The sequence below is a fragment of the Emydura macquarii genome, unplaced genomic scaffold (genome assembly GCF_026122565.2).
Source record: "Emydura macquarii macquarii isolate MOO-44397 ecotype Brisbane River unplaced genomic scaffold, CSIRO-AGI_Emac_v2 contig_2897, whole genome shotgun sequence".
Taxonomy (NCBI): Eukaryota; Metazoa; Chordata; order Testudines; family Chelidae; genus Emydura; species Emydura macquarii.
Genome location: NW_027133034.1, coordinates 3,524,227 through 3,545,084, shown reverse-complemented (window position 1 = coordinate 3,545,084; position 20,858 = coordinate 3,524,227). Strand labels below are relative to the sequence as shown.

At 38.7% G+C, this 20,858-nt stretch overlaps 1 protein-coding gene across 4 annotated transcripts in view; it reads left to right on the top strand.

Annotated features, from left to right (window-relative positions):
* CEMIP2 (cell migration inducing hyaluronidase 2) overlaps positions 1-20,858 on the top strand; it is an 83,066-nt gene that overhangs the window by 51,949 nt on the left and 10,259 nt on the right. For all 4 annotated transcript variants that reach the window (XM_067569154.1, XM_067569152.1, XM_067569153.1 and 1 more), the window contains 11 exons: positions 1,097-1,306; positions 1,701-1,906; positions 2,513-2,582; positions 7,465-7,593; positions 9,834-9,922; positions 13,738-13,869; positions 14,558-14,593; positions 15,700-15,855; positions 17,239-17,416; positions 19,496-19,711; positions 20,436-20,644. In XM_067569154.1, coding sequence (XP_067425255.1) covers positions 1,097-1,306; positions 1,701-1,906; positions 2,513-2,582; positions 7,465-7,593; positions 9,834-9,922; positions 13,738-13,869; positions 14,558-14,593; positions 15,700-15,855; positions 17,239-17,416; positions 19,496-19,711; positions 20,436-20,644 — 1,631 coding nt within the window. The remainder of the gene's footprint in view (positions 1-1,096; positions 1,307-1,700; positions 1,907-2,512; positions 2,583-7,464; positions 7,594-9,833; positions 9,923-13,737; positions 13,870-14,557; positions 14,594-15,699; positions 15,856-17,238; positions 17,417-19,495; positions 19,712-20,435; positions 20,645-20,858) is intronic.

Sequence of the window (20,858 nt, the reverse complement as noted above, 5' to 3'; positions counted from 1 at the left end):
GACTTGGCTAGTACACAACTAGATATTGTACAACAAATTTATGTAATTTAATGTGAAATTCCATAGTACTGAGGGAATTGCCCATCATCATTTAGCAAAAGAACAGTCCACCTCTAGTATCTAAAATTGCAAAGTTACTTTTCAGACTTAAATAGTGACTTCCTTCCTGATGGCTGGCCACACATGAGCTGGTAAAACTGGACTTTTAGTTTAGTGTGTCATTTTGGTGCAGAAAGGATTCTCACTGCGTTACACTCCTCACTTGTGTTGAGGGCAATTATTAAGGTTTTTTTCAAATTTTAAAAAATAAATGATAGTTGGGATTGGCCCCAATGGAGAATTGTTTGGGAAGTTGAGTAATTGAAAGTGCAGCTATAACAAAAGTCTACTGGAAATTTAAAATAGAATATTTGCTTCAAGGAATGTTGTAATAAAATACAAGTCTAGAAGTCTTCTGGCTTTTGGGAAAGTTCCCACTTCTAGTGAGAGAGTTCAGATTTTGCCCCTTATTTTTTAGTAACCACTAAGGATTCATTATAAGGATTAGATTAGTAACTGGATTTTATCATCTCTCTCTGAGGCCTTGTGTGCACAAGAAAGTTGCACCAAGTTAATCCAGTTTCTAAATTGTGCAGTCCCATTGTGTGGATGCTTAAATTAACCAGTTTGTGTCCATAAGATTGTACATGTTTGTTTAAATCAATTTTTGAACCAATTTAGTTAAATCAAAACAATTTGTGTATGCAGAAGGCCTAATATAAGAAGAAAATTTCTTTCTTATTTGAATAACATTTTGGCTGTATGTAAAGAATGTGTAATACCATTTAAAATTTCATTGACTTGCTGTAGCAATAAAATTCCTGATTAAACTTTTGTTTTGGTAATGTAAACATTTTGTTTATGTGCATGTCTTTTATTTATGAAGGTCACCGATATAATATAAGCAAAATATGAAGATTGTCCAAACTGATTCTAGTAATATTCTACTCTATTTTAGTGTGGCTGCAGGAAATCAGTTAACTATGGCTTTAAATTTAAACTTATGTCAATTTAAAAGTGTAATTGATTATTCAGTTAGATATATTACACACTCCAGATTTTGAAGAATTTCACATCTGTTCATCTCTCCCACGTGGAATTGAGGCAAATGGGCCAGCAACTGATGGGAAGTTACCCTGTTCACTTCCACCGCTGTGGGGATGTGGATGAAAAAGGAGGTTATAGCTTCAAGACTTACCTGGAAGGCCTTTCTATTCATCATTGTTTCTCCAGATGTGTGACAGTTCATGCAACTAATGGCTTATTGGTAGGTGCCGTAAGAGAGATGCCATTTCAAATTGTTTGAAAGTAAATGTTACAAAGTACAGTCAGTGTGAAGGTACTTTATTCCATTTTTTTAGTTTAAATGTTCATGACATGACTAAATAGTCAACACATAATTAACAGGTGTAAACAGTGACTTTTATGACCAATCTTGATCTTTCTATTGAGGTTTTTAGAAGTCTTGCAGTTAGTCAACATCTTCAGCAAAAATATACATCTCTGGGGAACAAAATAAAACTTGACATTTGACTTAGCCATTATTGCTGATACTGAAACTTCATTTTGCAGTTATGCCAAGATAGTAAAAGTAAATGGTACTTTTCAAATAAATCTCAAAGAATTCTATTGCTAATGACATAATGAACTTGTATCTGCAGATAAAGGACACCATTGGTTATGACACACTAGGCCACTGTTTCTTCACAGAGGATGGCATTGAACAGAGGAATATTCTGCTCCACAACCTTGGACTAGTCACCAAACCAGGCACTCTTCTTCCCACAGACAGGAATAGCACCATGTGTGTTGCCATTAAGGATAAAGTATATGGAAATTATGTTCCAGTGCCAGCCACAGATTGCATGTGAGTGTCTGGATAAGGAAAGAAAATCAGTTGCAATAATTAAATTTTTGAAAATCTCTTGTTGCTGTACAAATGGGCAAGATTTTTTTACCTAGGCTAACAAAGATGGACAGCTTGAATAGAACATTGCTAATGTGTTTTCTAAATAGCAATCTAAACAACACAAATAGAATATATGAACATTTGTGTTGAAATACCGTCACTACCTGATATGGTACTTGTTGATTCAGCAGACTTCTCTTCTGGCTATTTCCTCATTCTTGTGCCAGGGCACTCAGGCTCTGTGAAACCACCATTTTAATGGTGTAAAAATGGTTTAAATGGCTGTAAAGGCCAAATAAGCTTATGCCACTTATTACTAAAATGGTTTATCAATGCATATAGTATCTTAATGACTTCAAACAAGATCTTGCTGGAGGACTTGTGAAAGAGAGAGCCATATTTTTCCTAAAGAAAATTTTCTTCTTCATAATTTCTTACTTGAAAATCAGGACAGACTTGCTTTGTATGTCAAATTAGCATTTACTAATTTGCTAGATATGAGTGATAAATCTTCTGTAGAGATTAGAGAGGAATGATTTATCGTTTCTGAATAATATATTGCAGGGCTGTTTCAACATTCTGGATTGCTCATCCCAATAATCATCTTATAAATAATGCAGCAGCAGGCTCACAGGTGAGGCACATAGACATTTTGACAGACTATTCCTATTTTAGATAAGGCATGCACTGTTTAAAAAGATATGCATTTCAGTTTTTCATATGTAGGTGTTTTTTATATTTAGAAGTACATTCAAGCTGTCTCTTCTAAATGTGAGTTTGAAAGATACTGAATATTGTTCTGTAGAGAACAGAAGATAATTCTTCCTTTTATTTTGAATTATTAATCCTTATATTTGGGTGTGTGTCTAGTAAATCAGTTGTGAACCAGGGGTCTTATGAGTACATGCATGCTAATGTTAACACTTTGATACTTCCTGTAGTTTATATTGTTGTTGTTACAGTGGACTAGGATGTGTTAATTGTCTTGGCTATGTAGTTAGTCATTTTCTCAACACGGATATGTAAAATACAGTGACAAGCAAAACACAAATCCTAGAATGATGAGACCCTTCTATCACCAGATATAGAACATGAGGAGGAAGTAGACTCATAGTTTAGGCTTCAGTCCTACACACCAGTAAGCAGCTATTTATAAAATTATTGATGATGAATCTTAGGTATGTATCACAGCAAGGGCCAGATTCTATTTTTGCATTTGGGGTGTGGATATTGGATAAGAGATAGAAACATGAACTGGAGTGTTTTAAATAGACCACATTGGGGAGAGTAGAGGGGACAGAGTAAAGTGAAGGCTGGCAAGAGGATACAGTAATCAAAGTGAAATGCAGTAGTACACGTAACTCATGTGCCAGAAGGGACCACCACGATCCTCTTGTCTGACCTCCTGCACGTTGCGGGCTATGGAGCTAGACTCACCTGCTCCTGTAGTAGGCCCATAATCTCTGGTTGAGTTATTGAAGTCCTCAGATCTTGATTTAAAGACTTCAAGTTACAGATACTCCACCATTTACCCTAGTTCAAACCATCAAGTGACCTGTGTCCCATGCTGAAGAGGAAGGTGAAAAAACCACCATCGCTGCCAAACTTCTCCCCCAATCCTAAATATGGTGATTTAACTAAACCCTGAACATGTGGGTGAGACCCACTAGCCAGACACCTAGGAAAGAATTCTCTGTAGTAACTCAGAGCCTTTCCCTTCTAGGGTGTTATCTGGCCATTTGAGATATTTGATACTAGCAGTTGCAGCTGGGCCATGTACTACAGTAGACAATCTCATCACACCATCCACTCCATAAACTGATCAAACTCAGTCTTGAAACAAGTTAGGTTTTTTTGCCCCCACTGCTCCCCCGTGGAAGCAGTTTCAGAACTTCACTCCTTTGATGGTTAAAACCTTAGTCTAAGTTCAAGACTAAACTTGTTGATGGCCAGTTTATATCTATTTGTTCTTGTACCAATATTGGCAATTAGCTTACATAAGTCCATTCCCTCCATGGTGTTTATCCCTCTGATGTATTTACAGAGCGCAATCATCTCTTCTCTCATCCTTCATTTTGTTAGGCTAAACAAGCCAAACTCCTTAAGTCTTCTCTTGTAAGGTAGGTTCTCCTTTCTGTTGATCATCCTAGTAGCCCTTCTCTGCGTCTGTTCCAGTTTGAATTCATCTTTCTTAAATGTGGGAGACCAGAATTGCACACTGTATTCCAGATGAAGTTTCACCGGTGACTTGTATAATGGTGGTAACACTTCCCCTGCCTCTACTGGAAATACCTTGCCTGTTGCATTCTAGGATTTCATTAGCCTTTGCCACTGCTGTATCACATTGGTGGCTCATGACCAGTCACAGGATGACTGATACTCCCAGATCTTTCTCTTCCTCGATCACTTCCACCTGATACATCCCCAGTTTATAGTGCAGATTCTTGTTTATTATGCAGATCCCCAAGTGTATGACCTTGCACTATTAAATTTCATCCTATTTCTATTACTCCAGTTTTCAGTCACCCAAAATATTGTATGATATTCTGGTTGATTGTATTGGCAATATCTCCCAACTTTTGTCATCTGCAAACTTTACTAGCACACTCCCCCTCTCTGTGCCAAAGTAATTGATGAAAATGTTAAATAAGATTGTTCCCAAGGCTGATCCTTGAGGAACTCTAGTAGTAACTCCCTGCAGCCTGACTGTGCACTCTTCAGCATGACCCATGGTAGTCTCCCCTTTAATCAATTCTTTATCCACCTTCCAATTCTCATAATAATCCCCATCTTCTCCTGTTTGTTTAATTATTCCCTATATGGAACTGCATCAAATTCTTTACTTAAATCTACTGCATTTCCCTTGTCTAGAAAATCATTGATCTTCTCAAAAAAAAAAATCAGGTTGTTCTGGCATGATCTATCTTTTTTTATAAAACCATATTGTATTTTATTCCCGTTACCGTTTATCTTTGTGTCTTTAAGTATTTCCTTTCAAATTTGTTCTAAAGAGTTTACATGCAATTTAAGGTCAAACTTGCAGGCCTGAAGTATCCTGGCTCACTTCTTCTCTCTCTTTCTTCTCTCCTCCTCCTCTCTCTCCCCCCCCCCCCCCCAGTCTTAAATGTAGGTACAATATTTGCTATTCTTCAGTTGTAGGGTATAACCCCCAAGTTTATGGATTCATTAAAAACCCTTCCTATTGGACTTGCAATTTCATGGATGGAGATTATCTGGCCCCCCCAATCCAGTTTTATTAAACTGTTTAAATTTGGCTTCCACCATGGATGTGGTAATTTCTATTTAAATATTCTTGTTCCCATTAGTCCCCCTCTCATTGCCTCTAAGCTCCTCATTACTCTTATTAAACACTGTGGCAAAGTATTAATTTAGGTTTAGAGCCATACGTAGATTATCTTTAATCTCCACCCCATCCTCCATGTTTAGCAGTCCCATTTCTTTGTATTTGTATGGCTAAAGAACCTTTTTACTCTTGAGTTTTAATTTTCTTTGCAAGCTCCATCTCTGTTTGTTTGCTTTTGGCAGTTCTCACTTTTTCCCTATATTTTCTGACGTCCAAGAGAGAGCTTTCCTGCCATGTTTCTTCCATTCCTTGTAGGCTTTCTCTTGCTCACCTATTTGAGATGCTTGTTCATCCAGTTTGATCTGCAACCCTTCCTTATGAATTTTTTCTCCTTGTTTAGGAGGCAGGCTTCAAATAGTTTCTGCAACTTTTGATTTAAATAAATCCAAGCTTTCTCCACATTCAATCCTTGAGTTCTTGAGTCCACTCCATTTCCCCAACTAATTCTTTTTTTGTTTTGCTTTTTTTTTTTTTTTTTTTGTTTGCCCTTTTGAAATCCAGGATCCTAATTCCATACCTATTTTTATTTATTCTTCCATTTATTTTAAACTGCATTAACTCATGATTACTTGAACTAAGGTTGGCCTCTACAACCAATTCTTCTACGAGGTCCTCACTACTTAGAGACAGAGTGGTGAAATAATGTAACAGTACTTAGAAACAGTTACACCGTTTGAATGGACTTTTAAATCTTGTTTCCCTTTTTATTCTGTGTGCTTTTTCTGGATTGCCTCCTCTCATCCCGGAAAAAGTTTTACTTGAACTGTCTGATACTTTGGAAACATTTGCATAAACTAAGAAAATTGTAGTCCTTAGCCCTTTCTCCACACTGTACCTTCCCATTTTGTTGACCTTGTATAAAGTTTCTCTACTGTTTCAGTATTGAATCTTTAGTTACAAAATACAGTCCCAATTGTGGCTTTTAAAAAAAAAAATTTTTCACTTTGTGTACATTTTCTGCACATATACAGATTCTATACAAGAAACTTCCTTATCTCTTTATGCATTGTTCTCAGGCTCCAAATGTTTTTTTGGATTAAAATCACTCACTTGTCCAGATTAGGGAATTTATTTTTAACTAAATGCAAAGTAAGTGTTTCACTGTAAATAAAAATAAAGTAGGTAGTCTCACATCTGCTTGTATAATTGTCTGTACTTACTGAATTAACTATATTTCCAAGATTGCTGGGGATGAATTTGTCCTTCAGGATGAAATCCTTGAATCCCCCATAAAGCTAGAATAATCTGACTTTATGTGCATTTCTGGAGCAGCGTTTTGGTGGCTTAAAACCATTCTCTTCTCCCCCAATGGCAAACTGCAGGGTACAGTGCAACAGCTCTGTGTTTACTATTCAAGCCTTTTGTGTTAGAGAATCTCTACTGCTCTTGAGCCATCCCTATATGAAGGTTTTTCCTAAGAGCTCAGATCTTGTTGCCACAGCATACTAGCATATCCAGAGATGGAATGGAACTCTGTTCTGGTGTGCAGGGACTGCAGAGGCTCCTCCTCACCTACTGTGTCTTCACTACCTCTCGTGGGGTAGCATAGGGTTTCAGGCTTCTGCTAACTGGAAAACATAATGTTTTTAAGAGCAGTTGCTTGGGAAATGAGGGAAAATGGAGCGTGATGAAGGTGTACACAAACTAGAACAATAAATGGAAAAATATTTTTGTATGTTCTACAATAAAATGATTTGCTAGCTAGTTGAACAAAACATGATTGACTACAAAGAAATGTAACGTCATTGAAATGTAAAAGGTTACATTTTTTCCTAGTGACTTTGAGTTCACACTTGAAATGTTCAAAATTAGGAGATATTTGTGACTAAAATTTTCCTTTTTCTTTGTAACCTTGTAGTGAGTATTGTGATGCAGACAGCCTTTTTTTCCCTTCAAATTTTTAGTTCCACTGCAGACAGTTCTTTTTCAGACACATTCTAATGCTTAGGTTTGGAAAGCATGATCCATCTCCTAGGATATCAGTTGTGTTTTCATTTTGTTCTTATTGTTTGTTTGAGACATGTAAATTATTTTCAAATTCCTTTTTGTTTTCTTGGAGAAAGTCCATATAGCTGTAATGATGACTTAAACATGCTGGCATTAGACAGATAATTGGCACTTTTAAAATGTGTTCTCCCCCTCTTCTTTATAGGATGCTGGAATATGGTATTTGTTCCACAAGATTTCTACAGGAGATTCTCATGGCTTGTACCCTGAAACCAAAGCAGAGCTTACACCGCTAGGCGTCTTCTATAACAACAGAGTTCATTCTAATTTTAAGGTAGGGTAGAAATAGCTGATACCTGGGCTTTAATAATAGTGAATTTTCTAGTATAAAGACCTGTATGATTAAACAAAAACATCATAATGGCAAAGACAGGAGACTAAAACCTTGCTCTTCTGGAAATTTGTTGGCTAATATTATAGCACTTGTGCGGTTCCTTGTAATGCTCAATCCCAAAGTAGTTTTGGTGTTTAATACTCTTGTTTTCGGTATAATTTCATCCCCCTCTCTCCCTTTTAAAAAAAAAAAAAAAATCCATGATTTATAGTTTGTGCATAACGTGCTTACTGAAATTATTAATTTCCCAAAATTGAAATCCTGAGATACTGCTCGGTGTTTTAAGACTTTTTCATTTGGTGCTTTGAAGTACAGAGATCCTTGAGAATCAAGGTATACCACAGATCAGGGTGGCTATGAACCAAAAGTTGTGGTTCATAAACTGTCAGTGACCTGTTCCCCTTTGGTCATTAACACACAAACTTCAAGGCTTCTTTATAACCTCACTGTATTTGACTTGAGGAGCCTGTAGGCCATTTCGTATGGCAGTTTGTGTCAGCTCAGCTCTATGTAGCAGTGGATACTCGTAAAGAACTCTGGAGCCATTGAAAGTCATTCCAATTTATTTAAATTAGCAAACTTCTGTTGACAAAATAAGATACTATGTCTTCTTTATTTCTGCCTTATAAATTCAGAGTGAGCTCTAAAGCCCTTCAGTAAAAAGCAAACTTGCATAGTAGTTGCTCTGTATGGCAATTATGTCGGGATGTTATAAAACCACCTATTTATTTCTTTTCCCATCTATATTAGCTTACGTGTGACATAATAAGAGTTGTCTGAAGTCAGGTCCTAAACAGTAAATTTTATATACCATATAATTTGGGATGTTCTGTAGTAATTGACTTTCTGGTTTATAATAATAACCAAATAACAATAACCATGCTCACAAATAACAATAACCATGTCACAGCATGGATGCACAACTTTATGGGGACATACATTAAAAACAGTTCTATTTGAGAACTGAAGGCAATTATTGAGAGTTGGACAAACTTGTATTCAGATCAGAGATGTATTATAATAGAGGTGCCTAAACCAATTCACATGTTTCTATTTAAATTAAAACTTGGTTGAAGGTAGGGAATATTCTAAGCCAAGACTTCAAATTTTTGTGAGGGGACTATGTAATAGAGTTAATTGCACTTGAAAATAGCAGATTTAAAATGTTTTAAATGAATTCTGAACTACAGTATTCCTGTGAACGTTTTCAGTCCTGAGAGCGCCCTACGTAGTATTAAGACCTATTTTCCCAGGCTAACTGCTTTTCTGCTTCCCTAGGAAGAGTATGCTAGTTAGGTAACATGCCAGCCTGCCCCAGGGAAGCCTTATGTAGAGCCTGCTATCACAATGAATGGCCAAATCTTCCAGGCAGTGGACCTTGGCAGTACACTGTTATGTGCAGTTCACATCAGTGATGAAACCAATGCCAGACTTGCCAAAGCAAGTGTGGCCTCTCACTGATGACATACAAATGTGTGAGAACTCAGAGGCATTAGTCAACAAACAAAACTGAAGGTCTACAAAGCCATTGTGTTGCCAACTTTGATGTATGCATGCAAAACCTGGATGGTGTACAGATGCCACGTTATGAAGCTGAATCACTTTTTCACTCTGAGGAAACTGATGCCAGATGGGATGCCAGAAGAAATGTTTCAAAGACTCCTTCAAGTTATCCTTGAGGCATTTCAACACTGACCCAGAGTTTTGGGAAGGTCTCGCTCAGGATCATTCTACCTCGTGAAGTCTCATCCATATTGGAGTCTCAGTCTATGAGCGGAGGAGAACTACTAAGGCAAAGCAGACGTGCCAGCAGCATAAATCTCACAACAGCAGCAAGTCTGCTGTTAATCATATAACAACCCATAATGGCATCTCTCTTGTTCAATGCACCACAGACAGTTCAAAGTTCAAATTGGCCTGATCAGCCCCTCAGGTGTTCACAGAAACCAAACCAATCAGTGATGTCTTGATCATCTTTGAACTTGACAGACGAACAACAAACATATTAGCTAAGGGAAATGGAGAACTAGGGGAGAGTATGTTTAAAAAAATACAGCATTATACACATGGTGACTCACCTGTTTTGTGAATTCAATTTCAGATGTATTGCCAAAGATAATTTTGTAAAGTCCTTGGGGGCTGAGTTGAATTAATTATTTTTTTTTCCTCGCTTGTTTCAGGCTGGTTTATTTATTGACAAAGGGGTAAAAACCACCAATGCTAGTGCTGAGGATCCAAGGGAATATCTTTGTCTTGACAACAATGCGAGGTAAAATCTGGTCTTTTAATACTATTGAATGCAAACTAAAATTTTAAAATAGCTAAGTTCTCAGAATTCAATCCTCTCCTTTCAAAATATTCATAACCTAATATTAGAAAGTGTTCTTATTTTAAAAGTTTATTCACAGTATCTGCAAAACATGATAGTTGTCAGTTTTCTATTTTTTTTTATATATATATATATATATATATATATATATATATATATATATATATATAATATAAAAAAATCCTCCACCCTCCCACCCACCAGTTTTTGAATCAGCAGAGCATGCTTTGTTCTGGGAGTCTGCTGCTCCTTCTACACTGTTGTCCTGGGCTGGCTCTCACGACAATAGTAAGCCATTCTTTTCAACAAGCTCTGAAAAATGTTTTCCTCTCTGATTTGCAAAACTGAAAAGCTATTAAAGGCTGTTGATTGCTGCACTCTCTGGCTTGTGGTTCAGTCTAAAGGAGCTAGTGGAAGAGACTTTCAAAGGTCCAACTCAAATCGCAAGTTAATTAGAGTTGGGCACCTAGCTGCCCTTTGTGCCTTTTGAAAATCTCTCCCTAAGGTTTGTAGTAGCTTATTGAATATGTAGCTCAACAGTGCAACTTGAGAGCAGCTATTGCAGGATATTAATTGGTTGAGTATGTGCATAGACACATCCTGAATTCTCTCCAGGGTTTCTAACGTAGCTTGCTCAGTAAAAGAATAGTGGTGAGACTGGAAAGGTTCCTTCTTATAGGCTGACTAATTTTATTTGAATGGTTATATCTACCCATACCCTGCTGTAGGATCTAGTAAAATAAACAACTTTCAAAGTGTTAATTTTCCTGAGCTGGAAAATGTCATTGGGTAAGGGGAATATACAGTATCTGTCTATTTATTTGAACTGACCTCCATTTAGGATGGGGACAGTTGAATGATAGGTATGGACAGAGAGAGGAAAGGGCAAGACTTGGAGAGCCTACTGTACTTCATACTTTGGAAGTGAACTCTCAGTTCAGAAATTATGACAAAAGGCGGATAAAACCAGTGTGAATAACCAACAAAGTAATCGTAGCTAGGGATTGGAGACCAAAACAAAGTATATGACATCTTATGAGAATACACTGTAGGCTCAGAGGGAACAAAGAAGAGCACTGAAAAGCTGAAAGTGTTTCAGAAACATTTTAGAGGACTAAAACACAGCATGAGCATCCAAGGAAACAAAACAAGAGATTCTTTACACAGGAGATCAGGGATGAGAGACAGGAATCATAGTGGAGGAACTTAAAGCATTATTTACCTAGAATAACTATTTCAAGGGGCTGAATGGTATCTGTGTGTGCTGGAGGCTGTCTGGAAACTGAGGGTACGTCTACACAGGAAAGAGAAACTCATGGCTAACCAATGCCTGCTGACCTGACAGCTTGCAAGACTGTGACATTGCTGTGTAGACCTCGGGCTCGGGCTGGAGCCTGGACTATAGGACTCTGCGGGATGGAAGGGTCCTAGAGCTTGGGCTCCAGCATGAGCCCGAAGTGTACACAGTGATGAAACAGCCCCGCGGTCTTGTGAGCCCAAGTTGGCTGGCATGGGCCAGCTGTGGGTTTTTCTTTGGTGTGTAGACACACCTTGAGAGACAGGAGTCAGGATGCATGTATGTTTGGATAGCAGAGCGCTTGGGAGGGAGTTGCTAGAGGGGAAGCACTGAAGCACACATCTAAAGAGGCTGGAGGAGGAACCAATATTTATGAGATGAGGTAAGGGCACGTCACTGAAGCAACTTCTGGAAACCAACTTCTGGGAGGGTGTCTGGTATAGTGGTTGCAGGATCTGCATAGCATAGAGGAGAGTTGCCAAAGAGAGAGAGAAGGATCTGATCGTTTGTCTGTCTCTGCAATTCGCTGAGGAAAAACATACCTTTTGAGTAGTGTTCTGTGTTAGAAGTTATTTATGGGATGTTGGGAGACCATATTAGCATCAGAAATTTAATAAAAATTCTGTTTCCTGGGAGAGGATGATTGTCATTTTGAGTATACAGTATCTATGAGATCCTGCATCTTCCATCCTGTAGACAGAAACCTTGAGCTTGTCTGAGTTAACTGAAAATAGTTTCAGTGACTAAATCTTGTGAAATCCATTGTTTCCCTGATCAGGGAAATGTAACCTTGTCATAACTACTGTCTTCAGGTAGGACTGTGCAATCTGCAATTTAAAAGAATCTGACAGACTGCATATATATGATTATTAGATTGTATTAACTGAACAAGAATTTAAAATAATCCATTTTTATTTTAAAGGTGGACATCTCCCTTACTAAGGTTTAAATTAACGTATCTTATTGTAAAATTACCTTCATAATATACTACAATAGTTTTCCCAGATGAAACTGCAGGAAAGGCCTTTGCAAAGCCTTTTAGTTAATCTTCATAAAGTTCATTGTTGGCTGAACTGATGTATAGTGATGTGATTTATGTGTCAAACTGGTCAGCCATCCATGGTTCTTAAATTCAGGCCCAGATGTTCTTGTTCCAGCAGAAGTCAGTCAGCTACCATAGGATTTTTTTAAAAACAAACAAACAAACACAAACCAAGGTTCCTTGCCACTCTAGATCACTGAGAAGGCAGGAGTAGGCCAGCTGTGAACTGCTTCCTTCTCCACTCCCTGTCTTTATCTCTTCTCTGCTTCTGATGCTTCTGGGAGCAGAGTAGAGAGGAGTGGCTGAGGTGGGCAGGAGGGGAAGGAGCAGCGTTGTTCAACTTCATATACAGCAAATGAGGCTCGGAGAGCTCCAAAATGTGTAGGACTGGGCCAAGTTTCATAGCAATTATTTTGTGGGTTTTTCTCCTTCCATAAAATGTACCTGTACATTTGGCTCTATCAAGTTACTTTTGTGTTCCTATTAATAAAAATACAGAGTGGGTATAGATTATTTTTCACTTTCCCGGTTATCTTAAAACAGGGAAACCGAATATTCCTTAAGCCCCTTGGGCGTTCATGGGCTCCTCAATTGGCAGCACCACTAGCATCTATCCAGACTCTTTCTTCCATCCTCCTTGTTGCTTTTGTGTTCTGTACACTGGAGTTCATGTACACTGCTACTCTGGGTCAAAAATTGGCTGCAGCTGCCACTGCTCTCTGGGACCAGCTAGGCAGCAGATATGATGTAGGTATTTGAGGAGGAGTGGAGAAACATTTGTCCTACCCAGATGAAGAGCAGTCGACAAAATTAGGTGCACTTGAGAGATCTAGGAGGGAGCAGTCAGCAGGCAACCCTCCAGCCTTCTGTCTAGTGTAGCAACAGCCCCATGTGCCCTTTTGGGCAATGTCAGTCTTCCTCCTCTCCCTCCAGACTATCAGGTTAATGCTGCAAGGAAAAGAGGAGGGAAGAAAAGACACAAGGGAAAACAAGAGAAGAAGGGGATGAGACTCAAGTCGTGGAACAAAGGAGCCGGCACATTTCAGGAAAAGTAGGCTGGGAATCCATAGTGGGGAAATAACCTAGTCCTTCTGGAAAGAGAAAAGAAGATTAATGTTCCCCCTCTTTTATTGCTTCTTTCCCAGAATAGGGTGGTCAGACCTCTGAAACCTGTGAAGACATTGCTGTGGGAACAGAATTGTGGAATTGTGGGGGCAGTCTCAGTGAAATTAGGGTCTAGTCTCTGTCGTCTTTCTACTTGGGCCTTTTTGTCTTGGGCACAGTGCTGGAGCTGATTTGGCCTGTTCAATGAGTGCAAGTGTTTATATTTTGGAATATACCACAGCATATACACATACACAGAGCATAAATCAGATATGTTCCTTTCAAGTGTTTTGTTTTTCCTCCCTTTCTAAGGTTTCGACCTCATCAAGATGCAGACCCTGAGAAGCCCCGAGTTGCTGCTTTGATTGACAGACTAATTGCTTTTAAAAACAATGATCATGGGGCTTGGGTCAGAGGAGGAGACATCATCATTCGGAACTCTGGGTAGGTGTTCCAGAGCAAACATCTACATGCTATAAAAAAGACATTCTCCTGGATAAAGATATAACAGCTAGTAAAAGTGTGAGTTGTAAAGTCTGGAAAAGCCCATCTTAAAATAAGGTTTTGAAAGAGAGAGGCAGAGCTAAACCACTGAAGCTTTTTGACTCTGTCATTCCACTAATGGGGCTGAAACTAAGTCCATGCAAGGTTACATGGAAATTTCATTTAAATGAGAAACAAGGATTTAAAATTGAGAGAACTTGAGTCTATAAACTAACCGAAACTGTAGAAAGTACTTTTAAGAACTTTGACTTTTAATATATTTGAGGTTTCTTCTGAAGCAATCATATTGCCACTTAACAAAACGATATAGAAACAATTATACTGATTTTAAAACACTAGAAATCTGTGAGTATAACAACTATGGTGGTTTTTGAAAGTTTCATTTCACACACAGTTTCAGAGTTGATTCAGTTTGAAGTGAATCTGTGTGCTCTTACCCTTTGAGAAACTAAAATAAAAATAACGAGTTCTGTGGCACCTTAAAGACTAACAAATTTATTTGGACATAAGCTTTTGTGGGCAGAAACCCACTTTGTCAGATACAACATTTAATGCACATTTAATGAACACTGAAAGTATTGTACGTGGTTTGAAATTTGCTTTGTTCACAAATAATTTTCTCTCATAGGTTTGCTGATAATGGAATAGGTTTAACTTTTGCCAGGTAAGTACCCTTGTACTGAATTTCATTGTTATGTTCTCAGTCTTCCTAGCTTTAGTTTTGACAGTATAAGTCAAAGAATAGGAAGTAGATGTGATGCTGGGGCTATTTAGAAAACAAATCTAAAAATATTAGAAGTGTGAAAATGACAACAAGAACGCCAAGAGGGTTTACAAAAGGGGAATGTCTCTCATCAGTTTTGACTCTGAGTCTGCTTCTACTGGGCTCCGATAAATCGTCATGATACTAGGTGAGTGGTTTCCAACCGGCTTTCAGAATGTCCCCTGCTCCCCTCCCATTGACTGCAGAAGGGAGCTGCTGCTGCTTGAGGACCCAGGTGGAGCGCATTGCTGCGGGGCTGAAAGACGTTGTAGGCTCCTTGCTGCAGCCAAGGGGAGGAGAGATCAGCACCTCCCTCCCCTTGGCTGTAACAGGGAGCATGGCAAAGCGCTCTGCTAGGGTTGCTAGCCGCTGGGGTCCCTGCTGCAGCCAGAGGGAGGGGAGCACTGATCTCCCCTCCCCCTGGCTGCAGAAGGGAGCCACTGCTTAGGGACCCAGGTGAAGCTCAGGGTTCCCTGCTGCAGCCAGGGGGGCGGGAGATACTCCTCGCTGAACTCCTTCCCGCTGGTTCCAATGATGGGGGAAGGCAGCTGCTGGCAGATAACTGGTGGCCCTTCAGGGTTATAAAAATCGTATTTGTGGCCCTCAATCCATAAAGATTGGAAACCACTGTACTAGATAATTAAATGACATGACCAGAACTTTAGGGAAGTTTACACTGTCCTAGCTTTTCACCTTGCATAACTAAAAGTTCTTAATACTGAAAATACAGGTTTTAAAGAGGGGATTGGAGTACGAGGGGAGCAACTAAGTGTAATACTTAAAATGGACAAATCAATTAATTGTCATGTTTTAAGGCTAGGGTTTTTGAAAAGCAGCAATTCAATTGTATATTGCGCTACACTTCTAATCAAGAGGCTTTGCCTGCTTTGCTTAGATAAAGATAAAAAAGTTAAAAATGGTAGGATGTCTTTGTCTTTGTATTTCAGAACAATATAACTTTCGTTTCGTTGTAGTAACATCAGTAATCTCTGACTTCATTTTGATAGTGATGGAAGCTTCCCAAAAGATGAAGGCTCCAGCCAGAAAGTATCAGAATCTCTGTTTGTTGGCGAGAGCAGGAATTATGGCTTTCATGGTGGCCAAAACAAATACTCAGGAACTGGAGGAATAGACAATAAAAATCGCACTCTACCCAGAAATCGGTTAGTGTTTCAGTGGGCAAAACAAAGTTACTTTTTCCAGAATGTACTTTTTGTGTCTGATTGGAATAGCACTGTAAATTTAGAACTAGTATTACATTTCATGGAATAAAAAAATACTCCCAAGATTAAACTTGACTACAAGGGGCTCTGTGTCGTTTGGGGATGTGATAACAGAATGTACCACCTTCTCCTTCTGGGCTGGCAGTTTGAATCCAGGCAAGATTAGCAGTGACAAACTGTTATAGTCAGATGGCTGGTGGATACCTTATATCAGATTAGTTGAACCATCTCAGCCCTGTTTGCAATGAACAAGGGTCCTCATTCGAAAAACTGTTGGCACAGTTGATGCTAACTTGCACCTTTACTGACCTTCTGTAGGTCCTCTCAGACCTAGGAGTGGCCCTTCCAGCGGCACAGTTAAGGCGCATTAATATGGCAGTGTAGGAAATCTTGCACTTTTTTTTTTTTTTTTTTTTAAACTACTATCAAACTTGTGGGAGGTGAAAGATCTCAAATGGAGGATTATGCCCCTTTTTTAATACAGCATATGGGGCAGTGAGCTGTTTCTCTTTTTCATGTGTTCTTGCTGTCAAATCTTCATTCATTGATTACTAACATTTCAATTTTTATTGCTTATCTAAAAAAACTGTGCAACTTTGTAATGAAACATTAGTGATGAGAAAGTAGAATACAAAAATTAAAGTTTCTCCTTGTACTAAATCAATAATTTGTTGAAAGTCGTGCATATTAACAGTTGATTTCTGTGCCTTCAAGAAACCAAGTGGTATGCTGAATTGCATCTTTAACTCCAAGTTTCCATACATAGTACCATGAATTGCTGTAACTCTTAGGTCTTACACCACCACCAAGTCCAGTGGGGTTTGAAACACCTGGGACTGGTGTAAAGGAGAGAGAGTTTGTGGCTGGGGGATTTTGAGTGGCTGGTTTGGGATTACTGTCCCACTCCTCTCCCTGTGTCAAACAACCTTCATCTCCTCAGTGGCTTGCTTTGGGAAACTTAGTCACCCACTGCTAGATTGTGCTCCTTGCCTCACATACGGCGGGGTGGCTCTGTGCTGGTAGGACATGTGACGGGGAGAAGAAGGAGGCAGAGGCAAAGGGGAGGAATTGGGTGGGCTGGAGGCAGCTCATCTTCCTTTCCTAATTCTAGAATTTGAGAGATGGGTTCTTAGCTAGAGGTTGATAGTGAAGGGAAGACTTCATTTGTTTATAGAGTCCCACCCTACAAACCATTGTCTTAGCACTGCATTTTTTTATGCTTTTAAGCGGAGGGAAGCATTGCCTCTCAGGGACCCTGAGCCAAGACTAACAGGTAGTGTATGCATACCTGGGTGTGTATTAAACGTATTACATTTTCAACAGGACATTTCCAATCCGAGGTTTTCAGATTTACGATGGACCCATTCATCTTACCAAATGCACCTTTAAAAACTTTGTGCCAACTGCTGATAGATACACCAGTGCAATTGGATTCCTGATGAAAAACCCCTGGCAGATAACACCTAAAAACAACATTTCTCTCGTTAAGTTTGATACAAATGTAAGCTTATTTTAAAATTCATTTTCAGTGGATGGGGTAGAAAAGGGAGACTTCATGGAGCAGGGAAGGATGAATTTTGTGTCAAGTGTCTCAGATAGGAGATCAATGAGAATTTGATTGAATTTTGGTGATGTCCTTCTATTTCCTCAAACAAAGGGGAGTCCCATGTGCACTCCCCACATTGCTTGCACCTGGCCCACTTCTGTGCTGACTTCCACTATTGGGCCTTGTTTTCCTTCTTCCTATCTCTGTGCAAGTACCTGCTTCCCTTCAGACGAATGGGCCCAAACTGAGGTCCCCCAGGTAACGTCTATTATGCAAAGCAGTGATAGAAGGGGAATCTGCCACTTTAAGGATCTTTTTGGGCTGCTGTAGAAGGCGTTGAGATAGATGGGTTCAAAATTAATGTCAACCAGCTTCTCCTCTTTTCACTTACAATTGAGACTGAATTGGACCTTTGAGGGCTGAAAACCATACTTGGTTTCATGCCTTTGAACTTCCTGATTTCAGCCAGAAATGATTGTACTAAAATCTCATGAGAAGTGGTGTTCTTGTACTGTTTCTGACCTACCAGGCAGTACAGGAAATCACAAAAGTCTGTTTGTGTGAGGTTTCCAGCCCAAAGAGTTTTCAGTAAATGTCCAAAATTTATTCACAAACAGAGCTTCCAAACTTTTTTGAAATTCGCACATGATTAATTTAGAGTAATCTGTTCTTTAAGTTAATTAAATTTACAGATATATGTTGTATTAGTCTGGAAACTTAACTTTCTTTTTTATCGTTTGCTTGCTTACTTTAGTTATAAGAGTTACTTTTGAATTCTAATATTCTAACCTTGGAATTCTGATATTCAATTCTAATATAGAATTCTAATATAGAATATAGAAATATAGAATTTCATAGTAAAGAACTTACTCCTTTTAGGCTGTGCAGTTGCTGACAACTGCATAGTGAGGCTTGAAACCAGAGACCAATGCCTCCCAACCCAGGCAGGCAGTTATGTCGCAGAAAACACATTGTCTGAAGTTTGTTTCTTAATGCAAACCTTTTTATTTATTTTTAAGTCAGATGGCTGACTGTTAAAACAATGCTATAAGAATAAGAGCAAGTTATACACAACTGCCGTTGACATCAGTGAGTTGTGTGTGCTCTTCTGAGGAAAAGACTTGTGCCTCAGATAGGTCTTCTTTAAAAAAAAAAAAAAAAAAAAAAAAAATAGTAATAATAATAAATCTTAAGATGAAATAAAGCTGTGTTAATCTTGAGTGAATGAGATCTCTTAGCCTGTGTAAGAGGCTCTGTGTAAGCCGCCTCTTCTGAAAGAGAAGCCCAGTACACAGTGAAATTAGACTGGATGATCCATCGGTAAATGTACTGCACTGCAGGGAGATGGATTAGATGATCTACGAGGCTTTTTCCATCTCGGAATTCAGTGAAAGACACATGAGGCTCAAAGTGTCCAAAAGTCTAAAATCCTTAGTTTCTGCTGAAGCTAGAAGCTTCAACTTTGTGTTCAAGTTGAGCTGTCAATTTGTGGCGTCTTTGAATTGGTTGTGGCATCTCAGGCAGGAGGTTCCCTGACCTTAATCTTGGCTGTGAATAAAAAACAAACAAAAAAATACTGTTCAGCTACCAGTTTCTGTTAAGCTCAGCTGTGGAGACAGGGAGTAGACCAAAAACGTTTTGGTTTGGTTTTTAATGCTTTCCTTGAGCTCCAAAACAAGTGATTGTGGACGTGTAATGATAATACTGAGATGACATTCTTTAAGACCTGAGGCAGCCGAAATCATGAATTTACACAATTCTGAAGCACTTAGCAGAAATCTGAATCACCAGGGCTTAATATGTTAACGGAAAACCATGCCTACAACAAAATAATGAAATTCTGTTTTGCAAGACTGTTGTCCTCATTAGAAAGGTTATTCAGCTCATAAACCTTGTCAGACCCCTGATTGTCTCTGCATACATTGACAAACATTTCAATGTGTCACTAACTATGTACATGTAGTAGCACTACTGAAATGGGTGGCTTTCTGGGGGAGACTTAATTGGTATGTTTCTCTTCCCTTTTATGGTGAGGTTTCTTTGAAAGTTTTCTTTGGTAAACCTGGTCCCTGGTTTGAAGACAGTGAGCTAGATGGTGACAAGAACTCAGTATTCCATGATGTAGATGGTTCTGTGACCGAATACAAGGACACTTACGTTGCCAGACTGGATAATTTCCTGATCCGACATCCAAAATGCATTAATGTTACAAGTTGGAATGGTGTGGTCTGCAGTGGGACCTATGCACAGGTTAGTACAGTTAGTTCTTTGTGTATTCTATATTTTGTGTACATTCACAAGACTTGAAGAAAAATGTATCAAAACTGAAATGCCCTTCCTCGGTGGGTTTTTAAAAATTTATTTTACACTTACTTTGCCTTCTAAGCAGTTCAGAACAATTTGCTGTAGAGAGAATAGAGGGGAAGGTATGATGTCAAATGTAAAAAGTGAATCTTTATGCAGTGAGTTGACTTGCCATCACCTGCATACTGCAGTCTGGTTGGCCAAAACATTTAAGTATGGGGATTTTCTTACACTTGCAGTTCTTTTTCACAATATTATTAAAAACGTGAATGATAGCTTTCTAAATACAAATCCCTCTACTGGAATCAAGTCCTAGTTTTGCCACAAACTTAAGCAACTTAATTTAAGCAACTCATTTAATCTCGCTGTTCCTCTGTTTCCTCTCTGTAAAATGGAGAAAATATTGTCTGCCTTGTCTATTTAGATTGTAAACTGTACAGGACAGCGGCTGTCTTTAATTGTGTGCACAGTGCAAGCTCATTGGGGCCTCCAGACATGACATCTAATGTTCTAGAGATTCTGTTTACCGTGTGTGTGTGTGTGTGTGTGTGTGTGTGTGTGTGTGTGTGTGCTTTCTCTCATTATATTGTATTGTTTCTAGTGAAACTGATCAAAAATTGTCAGATAACTTCAAATCTTTCCTACTCTTCTGTCTGTCTTTTTTTTAAAGATGTACATCCAGACACGGAACCCACAGAATCTTATTATGACCATCGTACGAGATGAATATCCATCCAGCCCCATGGCACTCCGAGGTATTAACCAGCGAGCTGCCTTTCAACAGTACCAGCCTGTAATAATGCTCCAAAAGGGCTATACAATACATTGGAATGGACAAGCTCCACAAACCACTTTTCTTTATCTCATTAACTTTAACAGGTATGTTTCCTTTCATTTTTGCCTTTGAAATAGTGTGTGGCAAAAATAGTTATACATTCAAAATTACAGCCATGAGTAAGAATGGAGCTTGATTTATCTGAAAGAGCAAAATGTGTACTGGAAACCTAGACCAAAAGCTGAGTGGAGCTATACGTAAAAATGCTGTAAAGAAACATTTAAAGGAAAGCCCTCTTGCTTTATTAGCGTGTGAAGT